Source organism: Festucalex cinctus, chromosome 18, assembly GCF_051991245.1.
Source record: "Festucalex cinctus isolate MCC-2025b chromosome 18, RoL_Fcin_1.0, whole genome shotgun sequence".
Lineage (NCBI taxonomy): Eukaryota > Metazoa > Chordata > Actinopteri > Syngnathiformes > Syngnathidae > Festucalex > Festucalex cinctus.
In genome coordinates this window covers 17,636,361-17,657,488 of record NC_135428.1, presented here as the reverse complement: position 1 = coordinate 17,657,488, position 21,128 = coordinate 17,636,361, and the positions used below count along the sequence as shown (strand labels likewise).

At 40.1% G+C, this 21,128-nt stretch overlaps 1 protein-coding gene across 5 annotated transcripts in view; it reads right to left on the bottom strand.

The window, feature by feature from the left end:
* The window catches only part of cadm1a (cell adhesion molecule 1a), a 338,297-nt gene that overhangs the window by 25,628 nt on the left and 291,541 nt on the right, over positions 1–21,128 (bottom strand). For 3 of the 5 annotated variants that reach the window (XM_077504824.1, XM_077504825.1, XM_077504829.1), the window contains 3 exons: positions 19,037–19,133; positions 10,132–10,304; positions 815–910 (listed from right to left, as the gene is read on the bottom strand). In XM_077504824.1, coding sequence (XP_077360950.1) covers positions 815–910; positions 10,132–10,304; positions 19,037–19,133 — 366 coding nt within the window. The remainder of the gene's footprint in view (positions 1–814; positions 911–10,131; positions 10,305–19,036; positions 19,134–21,128) is intronic. The other 2 variants (XM_077504827.1, XM_077504828.1) reach the window with 1 other exon arrangement.

Genomic DNA, 21,128 nt, shown 5'->3' with positions numbered 1-21,128 from the left:
TAATGTTTGTGGACTTTTGTACTTTTCGGTGACTCTTCCTTTCCCAGGATGCATTGGAGCATGCAATGCAGAACTTTTCCATCTTTAGATTGTTAACTCTTTCACTCCCAGCTATTTTCACAGAAGCAATCACGTTCACTCCCGGCTGTTTTACTGGATTTTGACTTAATTTGCAAGACGCAAAAAAACATGGAACCTACCAAAAGAAAGATTAGAGTCTTTTTTCATCATGAAAAAAAAGTATATTTCTATCTGTTTCCGTTTTGCTGCAATTTGCATTTGAATATAGCTAAGTTTCATCATTATTCACAAATCTGCTTAGAATTTGTGGGGAAAAAGCTTGTTTTCAACATGGCCCTCATTGATCTCTTATACTCTGCTGTTATCTGCTGGCCGTTTTTGTAATTACTACCATGTTTTTCACCAGTTCTATGCCTTTGAGGGTCTGCATCAAAGCCTTCTGTATGCTCCAGCATAAACAAACAAACAAACAAAAAAAAAAGTGTAAATATGTCTTTGGGAGACAATACATTTAAATATATATATTATATTTATGTTTTTGGGAGCACATGTTAATTGTGATCATAAATGCATAGTTCATCGAATGTTTCTTAATTAACTGTCGCATAAAATTTAAGTTGCATGTCACCATGATGGTGACTTTCGACATGAAGGAGTCTTCGTTCACACGAGAGACTCTAAAATACCACGCCACTTATACATCCTACTACTAAGTGATGTCAGCCATCTAGTGGCAAACGGTGTCATTACAACTTCGAACTGATCAGGCGCAATCTTGAGGGCGATACCGTACCTTGGGCGGCTTCGGAGTGGAGGGAGGAGGAGGAGGAGGTGGTGATGAAGGTGGTGGTGGTGGCAGTGGTGGGTGTGGGGGTGGTGGTGGGAGCATCTGAATGAGAAGACAAATACGTGACAAACTCACAGGGGGCGGACACAAATGAGATCACCAAAGCAAAAATATGAAATGCGATGCGGCTCGCACAGCAAGGCGGCGCTTGTTAGCAGTGATTAAACGCCCTAATGAGCAACGGGCGCTGCTGCGTTGACAAGAAAAATGTGTCGGGTAATTCCGGATGATCAGCGGGAGGAGGAGAAGGAAAAAGTTGGTGGTGAAGAGGAGAATGTTTGATGGCATGAGGACAAAAAAACAAAAAAAACAAACAAAAAAAAGAGTTGCAAAGAAGAGGAAAGAACATCATCAAGTTGAGTACAGTGGAACAAAAAACATATTACAATTTAACACAAAAAACTATGACATTGAAACGTCAACAAAAAATCTGGTGGGAAAAAAATGTAATAAAAATAAAATATAATAATTGAAAATATATATATATATATATATATATATATATATATATAAAACAATAATAAATGATGTAATAACATATATAGTAAATATATAATTAATACAAGATAGAAAAAATAAAATAAATCTCATTGCTGTACGTATCGAGGCATGCAAAAATAAAGTTTGATTCAATATACTTTTTTTTTGTAGTTAATCGGCTGATTAATCAATGTTGGGAATTTATATAGCCTGTGTATTTGAACACCTTTTTGTAAACAATGTGCGGATTTGGATCGTATTTGTCTTTTGTAGCGATGCAACGATAACGGCAATATCGTGATATCGCGATATTAAAACTGCCACAATATATTGTCATCGTCATGTCACGATATTAAAAGCAGCACAACTGTTCAAAACAGTCGGGTTGATTTCCATTTGTGCAGTTCTAGCACCCTCTGGTGGCTAGTTTTTTAGTGCAGTTTAATTTTCATACGGCATGTTTTGGCCCTTCTATGTTTTTAATCCATGCTAATATTCAGATGAAGGGGAATGAAATGTGCTTGGGAAGCGAGTCAATATGTGGAGGAACTCAATGTGTGTTAACAAGTAAGTACCTCGATATTAAGTGTTATTAGAAATATTACAAAAAGCACAATATTGCCTTTTTTTTTTTAGTATGAGTTGTTTTTTTTCCACAATATTGTAACTTTTTTTTTTTGTATCGCCAACCTCCCCACGTGATAATTATAGTATCGTGACCTTCATGTCGTAATAACATCGTATCGTGATGTTTGGATACTGTTACATCTAGGGCTGTGAATTGCCTAGTACCTGACGATTTGATCCGTATCACGATTCATAAGTCACGATTCGATACCGATTAATCCCGATATGAATTTACAAAGTCGATATTTTATTTTTTTTACTCAAATTTAGAAAATACCATTCAGTAAACTTGTACATGTACACTGTAAGATTTGTATGAAAATGTATTATTTATTGATCTGAAACTTCAGTCTTATAACTGTTAGCCACTGTATTTAACAAACAGGTTGTAACCTTTTTCATGTTTGAACAGCATTGAAATAAAATATTAAGGCTTAATGTTCTATTAATATAACATTCTTCCATTCTTAAGGTGTGAAAGTTAGACGTTTTATTGAATATTTTTCCATCAAAAAAAGGATGTTAAAAAATCGATTCGGCTGGCTATTGAATCGATTCGAGAATTGCGTGCTGTAGTATCGCGATATATTGCCGAATCGATTTTTTTTTTAACACCCCTAGTTACATCCCTTTTGTACACGAAGTACTTGAATTTTGATCTTCTGTGACCTGCATCCATTATTTGGAAACTTTTTCTGAACAAAACAAAATCATTGACATTTTTTTTTTTTTTTAAATTCACATGACCCGTGTCAGTCATCCAAACTTTTTTTTTTTTTTTTTTTTGAACAAAGGGTCTTTGAGTTGCTTTTTGCAAGATATGCTTGGCATTTATTGGCAAATTATTTTCCAGATTAGCTGCGATAAGTCACTATCCCACCCCCCCATCTTTGCAGCGGCAGCAGCGATCCTCAGCGGTTTCCACCACGCTTTATTTTGACTGCCAGTTTGAGGCAAATTGAAAATAATTACCTCCCAAAGTTGCATGAAGGAGGTAATAAAGTTAATAAAGGTTAGAGCGCCGTAGGTAAAGTGTGCAGCGAGCTTGTTTTTCATATGAAAGTGGCTTGTTTGCCTCGGGGCGGGTATGCTTCACGCAGACTGCACAAATCTGCAAACTTGTTAAGTCCTTAACGACGAGCAGTCGTTCAAACGCAAGGCGTCCGAGTGCGCCCGGAGCCAAGGTTGGTCCCACGCGCAGACCGAGACCTTCAGGTGAGCCGGACCACTGCCGGTTTTCCACAGGATTTTAAATTGATCCACAACCTTGACCAATGGACAAGATTGGTCCACCGGGTGCCGAGTGTGCCGGCAGACAAAGCGTCAAGCAGACTGCAGCTCGGGGGCGGTGCTGTCCATTTATTTATTTATTTTCAATCCGATTGTCAATTGTGCCGGGGCTAGCAGATGTTCGGGATCGTCACAAGCCCCTTTCACGGAGTTGAGCCTGTGACACTTATCTTGTGTGAACCGGATTGAGATGATTCGATATGGTATCATGATACGATTCAAGGACGGTTCGATTCTAAAGTGCAACGATTTGGTTCGATGCAGTGGGATTGCGATTCGATTCGCGATGGTACGTCTCGGTTTAAGAGTACGATTCATTGAGTGTCTTATTGTCATCTTACATACATATGAACTTGTCATTACTGTAGAGTAGTGTTAATTTCATCAACGAAAACTAAAAAATAATTCGTCAACACATTTTTCACCGGACTAAAACTAGACTAGACTAAAACCCTCATTAATAAACAATAACTGGGACTAAATCAGTATATGCATTTTCGTCGACTAATGAAGACGAGATGAAAATGTCCTTCACTTAATAAAAACAGGACTAAAATATATGTACATTTTATTTTAGTTCATGAACAAAAACAATCAATCAATCAATCAATCAACTTTATTTGTATAGCACATTTAAAAATCCACAAGGGAACCAAAGTGCTGCACATAAAATAAGATAATAAAACCAGATAAAATATAAAAACATACTTAGAAATCACAAAACACATAAAATAATATAAACAAATTCATGCCAGTCTACTGCTTGTAAATATCAGTAATACTATGTGCTGAAGGCCAGGGAAAAATAATATGCTTTTAAACGTGATTTAAAAACCAGGAGTGAAGTGGCCTGTCTAACATACAGTGGTAATTGATTCCACAACCTGGGAGCAGCAGTCGCGAACGCTCTGTCACCCCTAAGCTTCCGCCTTGTTTTCGGAACTACCAGAAGCAACTGGTCAGCTGATCTTAGTAATCGGGGTGGGCTATAAGGGTGAAGCAACTCAGATAAATAGGGAGGTGCAAGATTATTCAAACATTTAAAAACAAACAACAGAAGCTTAAAATTAATTCGATAGTGCACAGGGAGCCAATGCAGTGATGCTAAGATAGGAGTAATATGCTCACGTCTACGTGTCTGAGTAAGCAGACGAGCAGCAGAGTTTTGTATAAGTTGCAGACGGGCAAGAGCAGTCTTGCTAATGCCTACATACAAAGAATTACAATAATCAAGACGAGTTGTAATAAAAGCATGAATCAATCTTTCCAAGTCCAGTCTTGATAAAATTGGTTTCACCTTAGCTATCTGGCGAAGCTGATAAAAACTTTTCTGTACAACTTTTCTGTACAAACAAGACGAAAATGATATGATTTTGTAAAATATTTTCTCTCCAACGGCTATAACGTTCCAAAAAATAATATAACTGCTAACTAATGCTGGCTAACTTAACTAACTCATAGCATGGATAGTAGCCAGTAGCCACTGTGAAGTTTTTCATCAAAAAGATGAGAAAATTTGATGTTAAATAGTTTTAGATGCAAAACGGTTCAATATAATCTGCTGACAAAAAACATATACAGGACTAAAATGATTGTTCTGACTAAAATGTTGACAGTTTTTGTTGACCAAAACTAGATGGATAAAATGATGTTTTCTTGGACTAAAATAAGGACTAAAATGTTCGATTTATAGTCGATTAAAAATGGAGTACGGTAAATAAAAATGGGATGAGGTTGACTAACTGATTAAAAACTAACAAGTGACTGAAATTGGACTAAATTTAATAATGGCAGACAAAATTAACACAACTGCATACTGGCATATCCTTTAAAGTTATATTTTACAAATAAAAGGCAATTTTATTTTTTTGGGGGGTTTTGAGGCACTTTTTTCTTCTTGATCAAAATTCAATTTTTCAATATCTTTTTTTTTTTTTTTTTTACACCCCTAAGATTTTTAACTTCACTTAGTTTTTATTAATTCACGCAGCTAACAATTTTGTTATTTTCTCAAAAATGCTTTGTTCTAGTTTAGTTTATAAGTTTTTTTTTTTTTTAATGTAGCTATATGTAGAGGGTGCAAGATAAAAGAAAAGCTGATGAAGTATTCTGCAATCAATAAAAGTTAAACTGTTCAACCTTCCTTCTTCTCTACGGCTGTATCGTAATAAAGAAAACTAAATACATTTATAAAAATGAAACAAAAAACAATGAGATTTTTTACTAGTTAATGTTAAACGTAGTTTCAGTTATCGTTTGTTAAAAGCACTTTCGTTTTCATTTTATTTTGTCCGCTATAATGTTTGTTTTAAATGCTAGTTTTAATGACTTGATTAGTTTTTTTTGTTAACTATAATAACCGCAGTGTACACTGGGCTAACACGTTGACATGCTTTTGGAAATTTAGGAGGAAGCCGGCGTACATAGAGAGAACCTACGCCACCAACGAAGGCCTGAGCCGAGAGTCGAACCCGGAACATAAACACGGTGAGGTCCATCCCCAGCAGTAATTACATAAGCTAATGACAATTTCAAAAACGGCAGTTTTGCGGAAGCCACTTAAGGGGCCGGCGAGACGACGGGGCACGACTCCGAGCGTTTTTTAAAAACGGAGGAGAAATGTAAAGCAGTGGAATAAGTACGACTCGAGAGACCGAGGAGCAGCGAGGAGGCGGCGGCGGCAAACTCGGTTATTGGCTGGCAGTAAACAAGCCGAGACCCCTTTGGCTCCCCGCTTGCACTCGGCGGCGGCGAGAGGGGAAAAGCCGAATGCTTGTGTTTTGTCACCCCTGCGAAGTTGGGGCCATTTGGCCAGACTCCCCCTCGAGCAACAGCCGACGCATTCTTTTGGCCCGTTAACGTTGTTAGTGTCAGCCGCTCTTACGGTGCTTTCCATCACGCCGGGCGGGTCACAATAGGCTGCAATCCCGCCTATTAGACGGGGGAAGCTGGGGGCGGACGCATTTGTCCCGTCCGGGACGGAGGCGATTTTTCATCCAGTTACACGCCAACAATACACGCGCGTGTGTGCTGATATTGTGGCTCCCGTGCAACAAATGGTGAAAGATAACACAGGAACGGAAACACACAACAGGTCATGCAAGTGTGTGTTCTGGTGAAAATGTCAAATTGTGGTTTTATCAGGGTTAGAATATTTTCTTTCTTATTTTTTTTCCATTATAGCTAGTTTGTTTTAAACAAATATAGTTACCGTAGTTGCCGGACTATAAGACGCGACTTTTGTCACACGTTTTCAACCCTGCGGCTTATACAACGATGTGGCTAATTTATGCATTTTTTTCTAACAGCCTCCAGGGGTGCTCGAGCAGAAAAGGTAAGAGTGAGACAGATGGAATATATGTGTGGAGGAAGACACAAGTTTAATGTAACTTGGCGCTTTGTGCCTGACTAAAATGAGCATGAACAGACCCTCATCATGGGAAATACAACAAGTCTCAGTCTCAGTGACTTTTACTGGTATGTTATTTTTAAGCAGCCCTGTTCGTTACTACCGTATTGCTGCTGTGTTACTGCCGCGTCACAGGCACTGTTTGGAAAGAAAAGCTAAGGTATATTATTAAACCTTTGAAAACTCTTTCTGTGTACCGTCTTTCTTTGTAAATATCTCATGTTTCAATGTGGGCACATGCAGCTTATAGTCATGTGCGCTCAATAGGCCGCAAATTACGGTAGTTGAAATGAGCATTTACAACAGGTTTGTTTTTACTAAAGCTCAACCGATTAAATCTTCCGGACAATATTATTTGCTACCTTAAGAATTGGGGGGGGGGGGGGGGGGGTGGGGGGAAGCATTCGATCTTTCATTGACTGATTCATTATTTTTTTTTTACATAGTAATACATTACTATGGGGGCGGTGTGGATCAGTGGTATGGTGGTCGTCTCCCAACCCAGAGGTTGTGGGTTCGATCCCATGCCATTGTGAACACGTCAAAGTATCCTTGAGCAAGATACTGAACCCCCAATTGCTCCTGATGCTGCGTCATCAGTAGGTGAATGGGTAGTCAAAAATGTAAAGCGCTTTGAGGGCCTTGTAAGGTGGAAAAGTGCAATGTAAATGAAATGCCACTTGCCATTACAACATGAGACAAAGATAATGACATTCAAACACCTCCCCCAATAAATCAATCAATCAATAAATAAATAAATAAAATGAAACAGATTGACAGTTTGTCAATTTTTGTCTCTGTCATAAAATTAAATACTAAAGGAAAAAAGTATTTTATAAAATCTCAGGTGCTCTGCCTTAAGTCATATCTTTATTGTCAGCATTAAGGGACAAAAATAAAAAATAAAAATAAAATAAAATAAAATAAAAATAAATAAATAAATAAATAATAATAATAATAATAAATAAAATGAAATAGATTGACAGTTTTTTGTCAATTTTCCTCTGTCATAAAATTAAATACTAAAGGAAAAAAATATTTTTAAAGAATCTCAGGTGTTCTCTGTTTTAAGTCATATCTTTGCTGTCAGCATTACAGGACCAAAAAATACGTTATTATTCAGTATTTATTTATTTATTTTTTAATAAATCAATCGATCAATTACCGTAATTGGTTTTCTGAATTTTATTCTGCCAATCATAAATCAGGTCCCAGTTTTTATGTTTTTCGAAAACACTTTTTTTTAGTTTTTAGTAATTTTATTTATTTTAATATATGGAGTATTTATCAAGCGCTAGATTTAAAAATATAAAAGACACAATAAGTGATGTGTAATAAAGTAAACTGCAATTCTCTAAGACGTTTGGACCTCCCTTCTTCAGTATGGCTGTACATTCATACCCACCAAAATAATTATAATCTCAAAAGCTCATGTAAGGAATACATCTACAAAGCCAAAAACGAAGGACATTTTCGAGTGCAATCATAGGTTTAGTTTGCTTTGAAAATGTAAAATGGCAGTTCTCATTTGTTTTTTATTCAAACACACAAAACATATTTTTAATTTTGACTTGTACTTATTTAATTTGTTTTCATCAACGATGATACTGACGGTTGGCTGTAAAAAAAAACCCTCACAATTCATGACATTCGTTAAACAAGCAAAATGTTTGAATTTGGCCTGCCGCATCTTTGAATCTTTCACATCTTTGTGACATCTTTGTGTGTTTGGTTTCTTTGGAAACAATGTGATATGTTGTGTTTACGGGTGTGGGGGGGGGGGGGGGGGGACTACAGGTGGTCCCATCTAATGCATGTATTCATGCCGAGATGAATGCCAAGGTCATTAGACTTTGTTTTTGCTGGCAAATTCAGCCTTTATATAAGCTACATGGGCTGTTTTGTGCTCGATGGGGGGGGTGACGTGGGTGGCAAGACTTGCAACCCGTTTCAGCGTCAGGACAATAAATGCGTGGTATCAAACGAGGAAATAGTTGTGGACTGAACAGAACAGAACACGGAGATTTTTGATTTGGAATCCAAAGGAACACAACATTGTAATACTTTGCCAAAAGACAATACATGCAAAACGCATACAGATTAACGACACAGTAGATGATTTGAGACGCAAAACAGGATGAAAAAAACATTTGTTGGCCACACATTCCTGAATAATAAGACAGACCGTCTTATTTTCTATCAGTGATCATGACGTTTGAAGAGTTATGTCACATTTCTATCTCAAATTAATTATAATGATTTTTTTTAATGAAGCCAATGTGCAGTATGTGTGGGTGTAACAAAAACAATTTGAATCAGAAAATGGATTTTTATTTAAAAGATGCAACTGCTTCAAATTGAATCGAATAGCTCCAATATAAAATATATCAATATGTATCGTATCGTCTTTTATTGGTGAAACTTAACAGTACCGACATGTTCATTCATTCATATGTGTGGAAAATGACAAGAAACTGAGTCCGCACCTTATCAAACTAAAATGCATCGTTCCATTTTCAAATTGAACCGTCCTTGGATTGTATCGCACCCCATGTATCGTGATACAAACAGTGTTTTTTTTTAAGAGATGCTTTCCCCTAGCTGTCGATGTTACTTCTTTTCTTTCACACGGTAAATTTTCTGCACGTGGCAATATGGAACTACAGGAAGCGTATTTATTACGGCGCAATTCTCTACAGGCAACACGGTTCTCTGCCGTTTCATCGCGCTTCTCATTAGCACGACTCGTTGCGTTGTAAACAAAACCAATTCAGTCGGCGTCCATCAGACGTTGCGCGTCGGATTACTCCCTTTTGCGACCAGAAAAACAAAAAGAAAAACCTTTTCACTCTTCCAATTCTCGAGGACAATAGACGGCAAATTATTTATCTTTGGAAGGTTAGATTGAAGTCATTTAGCACGGAAGAGCGAGCACATTAGAGCGCAATGCCGTGCTTGAGGAGGGGTTGGGGTGCAGGGGGTCTTGATATTATTGGTTGCAACAGTGTGAAAATGTGCTGCGATAATGCGGCAATGAGGATGCGAGACGTGAGCAGGCAAGAACAACAGGAAGGAATCAAGAAATGGAAAGTTATTAAGGGCTTGACCTAGTTTGGACTTTGTGATGCACAGAGGTGGATCCCGCTTGTACGTGGGAATGCTGACAGATGACCTTTCACGCAAGTGGAGGAAATCAAGTATGTGGCTTGGCGATTAGGGTTGCAAAATTCTGGGAAGTTTCAAAATTGGAACATTTTCATGGGAATTAAAGAGAATTTTGTGGGAATAAATATATATAAAATGTTCCCATGGAAATTTACTGGAAATTTACCACCACTTTTGCAATCCTACATAACACGATAGCAATCCACAGATGTAACGCTCGTCTTTTGGCATTCACACACAGAAAAAACAAAACAAAACTATCGTATGTATATATTTACGTTTGTGGACATACCGTAGACGAAGAGGATGTAATCGTCGGAAGACTCGCCCAAGGAGTTGGCCGCCACGCAGCGGTACGTTCCGTTGTAGGACTTGTTGAGGTTCTCAATGTAAAGGTCGGCGTCGGTGATGACGGCGTGGGACGGCATCTCATCGTCCACCTTCACCCAGTTCACCCGCTGTGGCCTGGGGAAAAAAAGAAAAAATATATAAAAAAAAGTGGTGACGAAAATTCTAACCAAGATTTTGCTTCAAGTGTACTTTAAAAACCTTCCGATAATCTTACTGAGATTCTATTTCTGGTCATGAGTAGGAGTGTGACGATGTATCGATATTGTGATAAATCCTGATAGTCTCCCGACAGATTATCGATACACCCACGCAAGTATTGCGATATTTGTAGTTAATATACAGCCACTATAATGGCTCTATTGTTCATTACTTATTGAGCAATTACTCGGCGGGCCACTAGTGGGAGTGCCTCATAAGAGTGGCGGGGAAATAGACGCATGTCTTCAGGCGAAGAAGACTCATCAGCTTATATTCATCTGTCCAGCAACTGACTCAGTTTTGCATACATTTTTATGAAAAATGTGTATTATATCTTCAATTTTAACATTTTAAAACATATTTTATGTTTCGACTTCTTCAAGCACACAATTTCTGAGGAATATTCATATTGATTTAAAGGGATACTTTACTTATTTAGCCCATTACAGCAATAGAAAGTTCATATTTTGTCTATAATTAATTTGATACTTTCATTATTTTTCACATACAATTAGTACGTTTAAAAACACATTTTTGCAGCTTGCTGTCGACTGAAAATAACATCACAAGAGCTCAGGTAACCAATCACAGCTCACCTGTTTTCTAGGTTTGGTCATGTGACATTCACAAGCTGGGCTGTGATTGGTTACCTGAGCCCTTGTGATGTCATTTTCAGTCGACAGCAAGTTGCAAAATGTGTTTTTAGAGGTACAATTGTGCGTGAAAAATAATGAAAGTATCAAATTAATTATAGACAAAATATTAATGTTTGACTGCCAAAAATGTCTAAATAAGTAAAGCATCCCCTTAATTGGATTTAATATTGAAGTAATTTTATTTATTTACTTTTGCAATGTCATACAAAAAAATTGTGTCAGTTTATAAAATGAAATAATTGACTATGTGACTGACTGATGTTTAACAAAGACAAATTTGTTCACAGAAAGTGGTCTCTGTTAAGAAGACATTTGTATTTGTTTAAAAAATACAAAATAAAATACACTAAAATACTCACTGTGAAGAAAACACCAGTTTGAATATTGTGTTTATGTCTTAAGTAGTTTTATTGTAGATGAATTACCTGACCAATATATCCATCATGGCGGTATCGTCATATCGTGAGATAATCGTTATCGTGAGCCTTGTATCGTATATCGTATCGTGAAGTACTCAGAGGTTCCCACCCCTAGTCATGAGTAAGTTAAGCTTAAAATAAGAAATACTGCAATTCACTACTACAACCATACTATACTATAAATAAGTACATGAATAAAAAGCCATTTCCTTGCTGAGCATCCTTTGTGATAACGGACAGCAAAATCTTTCCTCCTCGGCGGAGGTCTGCTGTCTGTCTCTAGTTACAATCTAAATGTTACTTAAAAAAACTGTACACTTCAGTTGAGATTTAATAGAATGGATTCTGCGGAATGGATTCATTCAATTGATATAAATTTCCTAGGGGGCAAAAATCTTCTAAATGCAAATGCGGTGGTTAAAATGTTCTATATGGCCGTAATTAAGACTGGGGAAACACCAAGCGTATTCTCATTGTCAGTGAATTCCATACATGGAAGAGAAGATATTGCAAGTGAGGGGAGAGTCGTGATCGTGAAATACAATTTATTGTTTGTTGCAGAGTGGACGCCGTTCAGGAACCGCCTCGGATAATGGATCATACAACACGCTCGTGTCTGAAGACAAAAGCAATATTGTCCGAAACATTGTTATCATATGTTGTATGTGCATCTGGTCACAGGAAGATAACGTGGTAGCTTGTTGTACATGTACAGAAAGCCGCTACAGCAGTGGTGTCCAAATGACGGCCCGCAGGCATATAAAGATAACATTTACACCAGCTCTTATATGGTGCAATTTTTGAAATCCAGTTGGCCAGCTAGCTACCACAAATGTATCTTCCCGTTGTAAGCTTTAGAGCGCTTCATTGTCAGCCATGAGTGCGTGCAGTGTAAGGTGGAAAAGAAAGAAGGGAGAAAAATTAAACAGTCCGATTTGACAGCCTGCATGTGGACCAGACATCTGGGCTGGTGAGGCTGCTCTAGAGCGCCTCGTTGTTGGCTGCGAGTGGCCGCACGCCACAGAGAGGGGGCGGAAGAGTGCGGTAAAACATTTTTTTTTTTTCAGTCAGACAAGACAGTCAGAGACTTTATACGGGAGATGAAGTAGCATCACGACCTCATGAGTCTAATTTCACAGAAATTTTTTCAATGATTCCAATTTGTCAGGGTTTTTAACAACACTCTTCTTTGCGGTGTGCCAAATTTACGAGATATTTCTTTTCACTTTACAGGCACTCAAGCCTGATCGCTCTCTCTCACACAACGTATTATTATCCATGCTGTCGTATCTTGTCGGACTTCGCGTGTGCCTAATTTAGTGTCTTTTCAACAACCTCCTCCACAACGCCGAGCCGATTATCACCTGGCTAATGGCGCTAATTGAAGAAACGCACGTCGACGCCGGAGGACACGCCGTGTGCTCCCTCAAAGACGATCGTCTCGCCCGAAAGAGCATTTTGCCGCCATTTCACTTCATCAAAAACCTCTCGCAGGCATTTACAAAAACAAAAGGGGGCTAATCAAAGGCTGCTTACGCGTAAACAAGATATATTATAATGACGTAGCTCTCTTTGTGCTATTGTCAAAAAAAATAAAAAATAAAAATCCACAATAACGCCGTGGCAGGCTTTTTGTTTGCAAATTGCCGGTTTGTCACGCGTGTGTACTTGTGTGTAGGTGGCTCTTATTTCTCTACCTTGACTGAGGTTTATGGCGGCATGACAGATTCCATTTTTATGACAATGAGCCACCTTGGGCGCAGGGGGAAGGGGGGTAAAAAGACAAAACGTCGTTCCCCTCACAGCCGCCGCTCCTGTTATTTCCCCCGAGCGGGTGCTGATGGGCTCACTCCTTTTTTAAAAAAAATAAATAAAAAACTTGTTTGAAAACATATGGCACGGAAGGAGAAGCAGATGAGGTGAAGACTCCGGGAAGAGACGACACGTGGGCGGGAAAGAACAAATAAACAAACCACAAGTGTGCTTAACGGTGGCGGGAGAGCACCAAGTCGCTTACAAATGTTTTCCGGATGAAATGCGCAAAACAAATTGCGTGAAACAAATTCCCATTCATGAGCTGGAGCCAAGGACGTGACAAGGGAATACAGTAAGTAAATAGGGATTATAATTGCCACAAGGTGGTGCCAAAGCACTACTTTTCTATGTATTTGTCTAATAGAAGTCTTTAATCCGAACTGCAACATAGTTTTCTACATTGTTGTCTGAAATTTTTGCACAGGATTTATTTTTGAATAAATAAAACCTTTAAATAGGTTTAGTCCGCATTGCCGGCAGTAAGTCGGATTCGTTTCCAGTGAGGGTCGGACTCCGCCAAGGTTGCCCTTTGTCACCGATTCTGTTCAGAACTTTTATGGACAGAATTTCTAGGCGCAGCCAAGGCGTTGAGGGGTTCCGGTTTGGTGGCCTCAGCATTGCATCTCTGCTCTTTGCAGATGATGTGGTGCTGTTGGCTTCATCAAGCCGGGATCTCCAACTCTCACTGGGGCGGTTCGCAGCCGAGTGTGAAGCGGTTGGGATGAGGATCAGCACCTCCAAATCCGAGACCATGGTCCTCAGTCGGAAAAGGGTGGAGTGTCGTCTTCGGGTCGGGGATGAGATCCTGCCCCAAGTGGAGGAGTTCAAGTATCTTGGGGTCTTGTTCACGAGTGAGGGTAGGATGGAGCGGGAGATCGACAGGCGGATCGGTGCAGCATCTGCAGTGATGCGGACTCTGTATCGGTCCGTCGTGGTAAAGAAAGAGCTGAGCCAAAAGGCAAAGCTCTCGAATTACCGGTCGATCTACGTTCCGACCCTCACCTATGGTCACGAGCTGTGGGTCGTGACCGAAAGAACGAGATCCCGGATACAAGCGGCCGAAATGAGTTTCCTCCGCAGGGTTTCCGGGCTCTCCCTTAGAGATAGGGTGAGAAGCTCGGTCATCCGGGAGGGACTCAGAGTCGAGCCGCTGCTCCTCCGCGTTGAGAGGAGCCAGCTGAGGTGGCTCGGGCATCTGGTTCGGATGCCTCCTGGACGCCTCCCTGGGGAGGTGTTCCGGGCATGTCCCACCGGTGGGAGGCCCCGGGGGCGACCCAGGACATGCTGGAGAGACTATGTCTCTCGGCTGGCCTGGGAACGCCTTGGGATCCCACCGGAGGAGCTGGTTGAAGTGGCTGGGGAGAGGGAAGTCTGGGTCTCCCTCCTGAAGCTGCTGCCCCCGCGACCCGACCCCGGATAAGCGGAAGAAGATGGATGGATGGATGGATGGATAAAACCTTTAAATAAATGGTTGTTGGGTTTAATACTTCAATTAAAACTGATTAAGATCCTAACTGTCCAGAATGACGGGAAGGAAGAAAAAAATACATATATATTTTTTTGGCCATAATCACCCAGCTCCACAGCAATTGTAAAACTGAGGGGTGAGGCACAAATTATTAACAGTATTCATGGCAGGTCTCTGTCTCAATCTTCCACGAATAGAAAAGTAGTGCTTTGGCACCATCGTGTGGCATCTATAGGCAATTATAAATCTTTCGAGGGTGCATTGGTTACTTGTGGATTATCAATATTTGTGGCAGGGCTCTGTCTTTATCCCCAGTGAATTCCACCAAAGCCCTCTGTATTATAAAAGTAGTGCTTTGGCACCATCTTGTGGCAGGTTAAACTCAGCTGCCCCCTAACAGGCAAAGTTGACAGTCTCCAAAGTCGATGTATCACTTACACCTTTCCTATTAACCTTTGGCGTTGGCGCCATCTTGTGGCCAGCATTATAGAAAGTACAAACACTAGGAATAACTGAGGATCGGTTCCAGAGCTTACAAACACAAATGGGTGAATTTGTAAAATAGGGGAGGGGTGACTGCAGTTTGTAACGGGATGGTTATGGAGGAAGCAGATACAAGATGGGGGCTGCAAGGAGAGAGGAAGGGCAGGCGTCTTGCATACAAATGGCCGCCCTGCATTCTGCCCAGGCCTCCCTCCTTGGCGCTACGGGCTGGTAATGACTACACAACTCTCAGCTGCCCCTAATGAAAATGACTTCCAATTCCCTGCTCACTGTATCGATTGTGTTTTCATTTTTAGAAAATGAATATGGGGGGTTGGGCTCATCTCCAAGGGTGACGAGTTGCATTGTGGTTTGAAGTGTTCTGAGGAACACAAGCGTGTTTGGTTCGTGGAATGTATTTTGGTTAAGGTTCTTTAAATTCAAATCTGTTAGAATTTGGCTTCTCAATATGCTTTCTGGCAAATTCAAGTCTCATTGGAAGAACCGTCTTGTTGGTTAACCCTTTTGATCCAGAGCGCTGTTTACAGGAGGTGATGATCACTCAAGTCTAAAACTCAATAACCTCCCTGGAAGAGCGCAATCATCTGGTCAGGAATGGTCCAGATATAAATAACCTTTTGGATCCAGATATCAGGAAGTATACCCAAGATGAAGAGCCTCTTGCTTGGATCTCATGCTGGTCATTGGATGAGGTTAAAGTTTTGATTAAGGTTCCTTTATCCAGTTATAGAAACTCATAGTTTTCCAAAAACTCACCCCCTTAACATTTTCGACTTCACCTGAAATGTTTTCATTTTGTTCCCTCTGACCCAGAACTAAATGCAGATCTGGGTAAGATGAGATTTCAGCTACTACATAATACGCACAAAAACAGCTGCAAGCATTTAAGTTTTGATTGACGTTATACTGTACTGTGTTCTCTGAAGGTCTCGGGGCATCCAAGGGAATAGTCTTGTCACTGTTGCCACATTACTGCCACATTCACATCTCCTGATGATGACTTTGTTCCAGTTCAAATTTGAACTGCCTTGTCAACAAACTGCTGTGACAGACACCAGACGCAGCAGCTGTCTTGATGTTTGAAGAGTTTGTCAGGTCCCCACCACTCCGCCTTCTGGCCCTAATAGCTTTGTTTGTACTCCATTATGTTTCATGCCGCAAACACCCACACCATGTAAACAAATGACAACTTTCTCAAAGGCTTATATGCACGGAATCCTCATCGCCGAACGAGCAACAATGACTTCCCCACCTTTGAGAATCAAGCGTTAGGCACTCACTGTTTCGTGTCCATGCTCACAAGGATCCAAAACTGGAGCACTAAGCAGTGAAGTGATCGGTAGTGATAGGCCGAACAACCATTGAGAAACTCTTTGAGATGTGCCCTGGTTGCCTCCCTGGTGAGGTGTTCCAGGCCTGTCCAACCAGGAAGAGACCTCGGGGAAGGAGGGACTACTCTATTGCTCTTAGGGTGGTCTGGGAACCTCTTGGTGTTCCTGTCTTTCTTGTGAGCTGGGGCCGGATAAGTAGAGGATAATAAATGGATAAATGTCTAATCTTATGCCCCAGTCTCCCCTTCAACACTCTCTCCCCTCTTGAGTATTTTTAAAGTCATATCCCCTGATCACTAACTCAGTGTTGCTGGAATGTCCAATCAAGAGGTGGCCTTGGCTAAGTTTGGGGTTGCCAGAGATGGGGACGTGGGCTTTCATGCTTAGACTACGGTTCCATGAGAACTGATATTGACAGAAGGATGTATAGATAGGACAAGGTCGATGGGACCTACAAAGATGGTCGCACCCGATCTACATTGGTCCCTTTTTTTTTACACCGGAAACGAGTCAGTAAAAAGGCAGCATAAACCTCAATCGCCCACTTCCAGGTTCCAGAAGTCCCGCTGGAGAGGATTTGGCCGCATTCAGACTGCAGGCATATTTGAATCCAATCGGATTCGTCCTCAAATCCTGACTGTCCAGACCGTTTTTTAACAAGTGTCCAAATCTGATCTGGCTCTGTTCAGACTGAGCCACATTATTGACCCATCCGACAGGTTGTTGTAGCAATGGCGTGGAACGGAGGCGGCGCTCAGCGCATGTAGAGTAGCGGTCAGTCAAATACGTTCTAAGTGTTTCGAGCTGATCAGATTGAGACGCACCCTGTCCAGATTGGATATGAAACTACCTCCCGCATGTGGTTTGAATCCGTCCCGCAAAAATCGTATTTCATGTGCTTTGTGACTGTTCAGGCTACAAAAAGTGCCATCCACTTTCAATCTGGCTGGGCTAAAAATCGGATTTGGGCTGCCAGTCTGAACAAGGCCTTAGTAACCCAACAGCAGCCATTCGACAGTCCTTACGAACCACAGCACAGAGCAGACTTCCCCTTTCGCTGGCTGGAAGCTTCGTACTATTCCGTTTGCTTATCATGTACCCGGGGATGTTAAGTGAGAAAGCGGTTGACCTCAGGATGGGATCAGTTTATCTTTTGGTCTTTCGGTGTTTCATCTTAGTTCACACTCTTCATCACTGCAAGGGTTCCCCTCATATGGTGCCGGTACACAGTAAAGCATCTCATGTTTTACGTTCCTGGTATCAAAGTCAGATTCTACCCCGCTGGTCTTACTGACGCTTTGCTTGCACAGTATAATCATAAGAAAAATCAAACTTGACTTGGTAAAATCATGTGCTAAAGAGAAATGTTGATATTCACTTTTCAGTTTGGTTTTTAACAATTCCTTCATTTCCATTCATTTTCAACCAATCAATGGATTCAAGTGTCCAGTTGCTCTATCACACCACGAAGAAAAAGCTATAAGGAATGTGTGCTGTGTATTAAACTCAAACAAATGTTCAGTTTTTGGAAACTTCCTTTCAGCAATGTATAGAAAGGGTGTCAAGATTTGTGATTCTATGTTTGACCAATAAAAGGATCATATCTATTCATGAGTGATCTGTGAATGATTTTTTTTAAATTTTTGTATTTTTTAATATTACCAACAAAATTGTTGATATGCTATCTCAATAAATTAGAATATTTAAACAATGGAAAACTGAATTTATTTCAGTAGTTCAAGTCATAAAGTAAAACTGCAATATGTAAATTTAATACACAGTGAAATATTCCAGGATTTCTTTATTTATTCATTTATTTTTTATAATTTTAAGGATTGTAGCTTACCGCTCATAAAAATACTAATTTACCAAATGATGAAAGAATAATATGAAATATGAAACATTAAAATGTACCTTAAATGTAGAAACTAGAGTTGACTTTTTGAAAATGATTCTCAGAATGAATCTGTAAAATACAAGTTTCACCTTTAGGACTACAGTATTGAAATAAATTGTTAGCTTCACAACATAATTGCCTAAGCCATTTTAACTCTGTCATAATATCAATAAAAATAGCAACGGCTTGGTATTTCTGTTTTGTTTTTTCTGTCTGTGTAGATTGTTCGACATCCATGGCATGGTAATCTGCAAAGGTTGAATAATAATTAAAAAAAATAAATCTTGTTTTCCAAAAGGTTAAAAAAAAAAAAAAAAAAAGACTCTTGCAGTTACGCTATTTGGCTAACAAAAGCACTTTTGTATGATGTTCTAATTTTTTGAGCTGCATCCGAATTTTGTATTTTGCCTGTTGTCAAAGTTTGCTTCCCGCTATATATATATATATATATATATATATATATATATATATATATATATATATATATATATATGTGTGTTTACATTCCATCATTCAGGGTCCAGATAGTGACAATGCATGCATTCGTGTGTGTCGTACTGCGGTTTGCCTTTGGCCTGACACGTCAGCTCCAGGGTCTCGCCTTCCCGCGTCAGACCCTGAGGAAACTCGACCATGATCTTCACCTCGGGCTTGTCTGAAAAGGGAAAAAAAACAAGAGAGTGAGAGAGAGAGCGAGACAGAGAGATTGAGAGAGAGAGAGAGAAAGAAAGAGAGAAAGAGTGAGCGAGAGAGAGAGAGCGATAAGAAAAACTGGGCCAACATCACAAGTGAGAAATTATCTTCCTTCTACATCTTCCTGTAGCCCCTCCGAATCATTTCACAAGGGGGGATCACAGAGCTTTATCAAACACTGCAGTATGTTTGCTGTTGTACTTGTTTCGGATGAAGCGCCACAGTTCGATACCTTTCCAACAGTGTCAATCAAAACACACGCACGCACGCACGCACGCGCAGACACACACAAAAGGCAGTTGTTCTGTGTCGTCCACATGTGACGAGCCTTTCTTCTCCTGTTCTATTCTGTTCACTCTTTCATCAGAGCGAGGCATTAAGTTGTTGCCATGAACTGAGTGAGTAACAAACGAATCATCAGCTCCGAATCGCGTCTGAATAAGAAGGGGGAACAAAAACAACCTTTGTGTGGTTGACAATTGCACACAATGGCGAATGCCCTTAGAAGTGATGATTTCAATATCAGGACCTCAGCATTGTGGATTCGAGACTTATAAAAAATAAAAATAAAAAGTCACACAAAGGAAAGGTCTCATTTGGACTGAACAAAAACCTTGAAATAACCTAGTAATTGAACTGGGAGCCGAGAATTTGGAGCGCAGAACCGTTAGACCAAGGGGTCCCCAACTAAATTGGCAAGAGGTCCACTAACCCGATCAGCCCAACTGACCGGATTCCGGACAGCTAACGAAATACACCAGGCAACTTGGATGGCGCTGTTCATCTGGGAGTGCACATCCTGCACAGTGCAATATTCTTGATATATAACGGCTGTCAATCGATTACACAATTTTTAATCAGAGATAGTTGCATGATTTCCATGGATAATTTGCAATTAATCACAAATGGATCACATCATATCTATTCTATATAAAAATACGAATGTGGTTGTATCTTTTTAATTCACAATGAGTATAGCAAATCAGAAAGTTATATGATGTTAAAAAAAAGTTCAAAGGAGTGTGAAAGATTAAATCATAAATTTGTGCTGAGATCATTTTCTGCCACTAGATGGCATTAGTGCTTCATGTTGGACATTGGTGAAAGAAACAGTACATTGTTCTTTTCAAATTCAGAAAGATTGGTATTTGGAACATGAAGCAACTTGTTTTGTTCCTTGTAAATTACAACTAGTTACCAGTCCACACAAGTACATATAGTTATTTTATGACATTTATTATTGCTAAATTGTGTTATGGTGACTGCTTTGCACAATATTTGTAAGTAAAATAAAGCACAATATTTTTACCTCAATTGTATTTAGATTTTTAATGCCATTTAAGGCCTTCAATTCTAAATATCAATTTAAATATAAATACATATATGGTATATCTGAGTGGTATTCTCCTTGCAGAAAAAACACATTACACAAATTTCAGTGTTTTACCTCACAACCATCATCACAGGTCAAAATAAACTTGTATCTCAAATCCTGACGAAGCGGCTGCATGAATTTGCCTGCAGATTCCCGGCTTGGCAAAGGCGAGCAGTGAAGTTCAACACCGTTGTTCCGACCTTGTTGGCAACAAACAACAATGTCTGGCCATCCATCTGTCTAAATCACATCCTGTCAGTCGCGGTGATGGACAGTCGACGGGGCGGAAAGCCAAAAGCCTCGTGCTCGGCGGGCACGCGCGAGCAAAGACAACAGACCGCCGGGTTCTGTTTCCTCGACGAGGAAGGCCACGTGACCTTGTCCCCCCCCCCGTTCTTGGGGGTTACTTTGATAGCCCCGAGTAGTTGTGGCGGCGCTCAGTGTCTGCGCTTGATGGAGAAATATGCACTGCAGTGCACCGCGCCGAGAGACCCCGCATACTGCCACTTCGGGGGGAAATGAAACGGCGCGTATTGTATGCAAGAGGGCCGTTATCATTATGCTAACTGAATTATTTGCTTT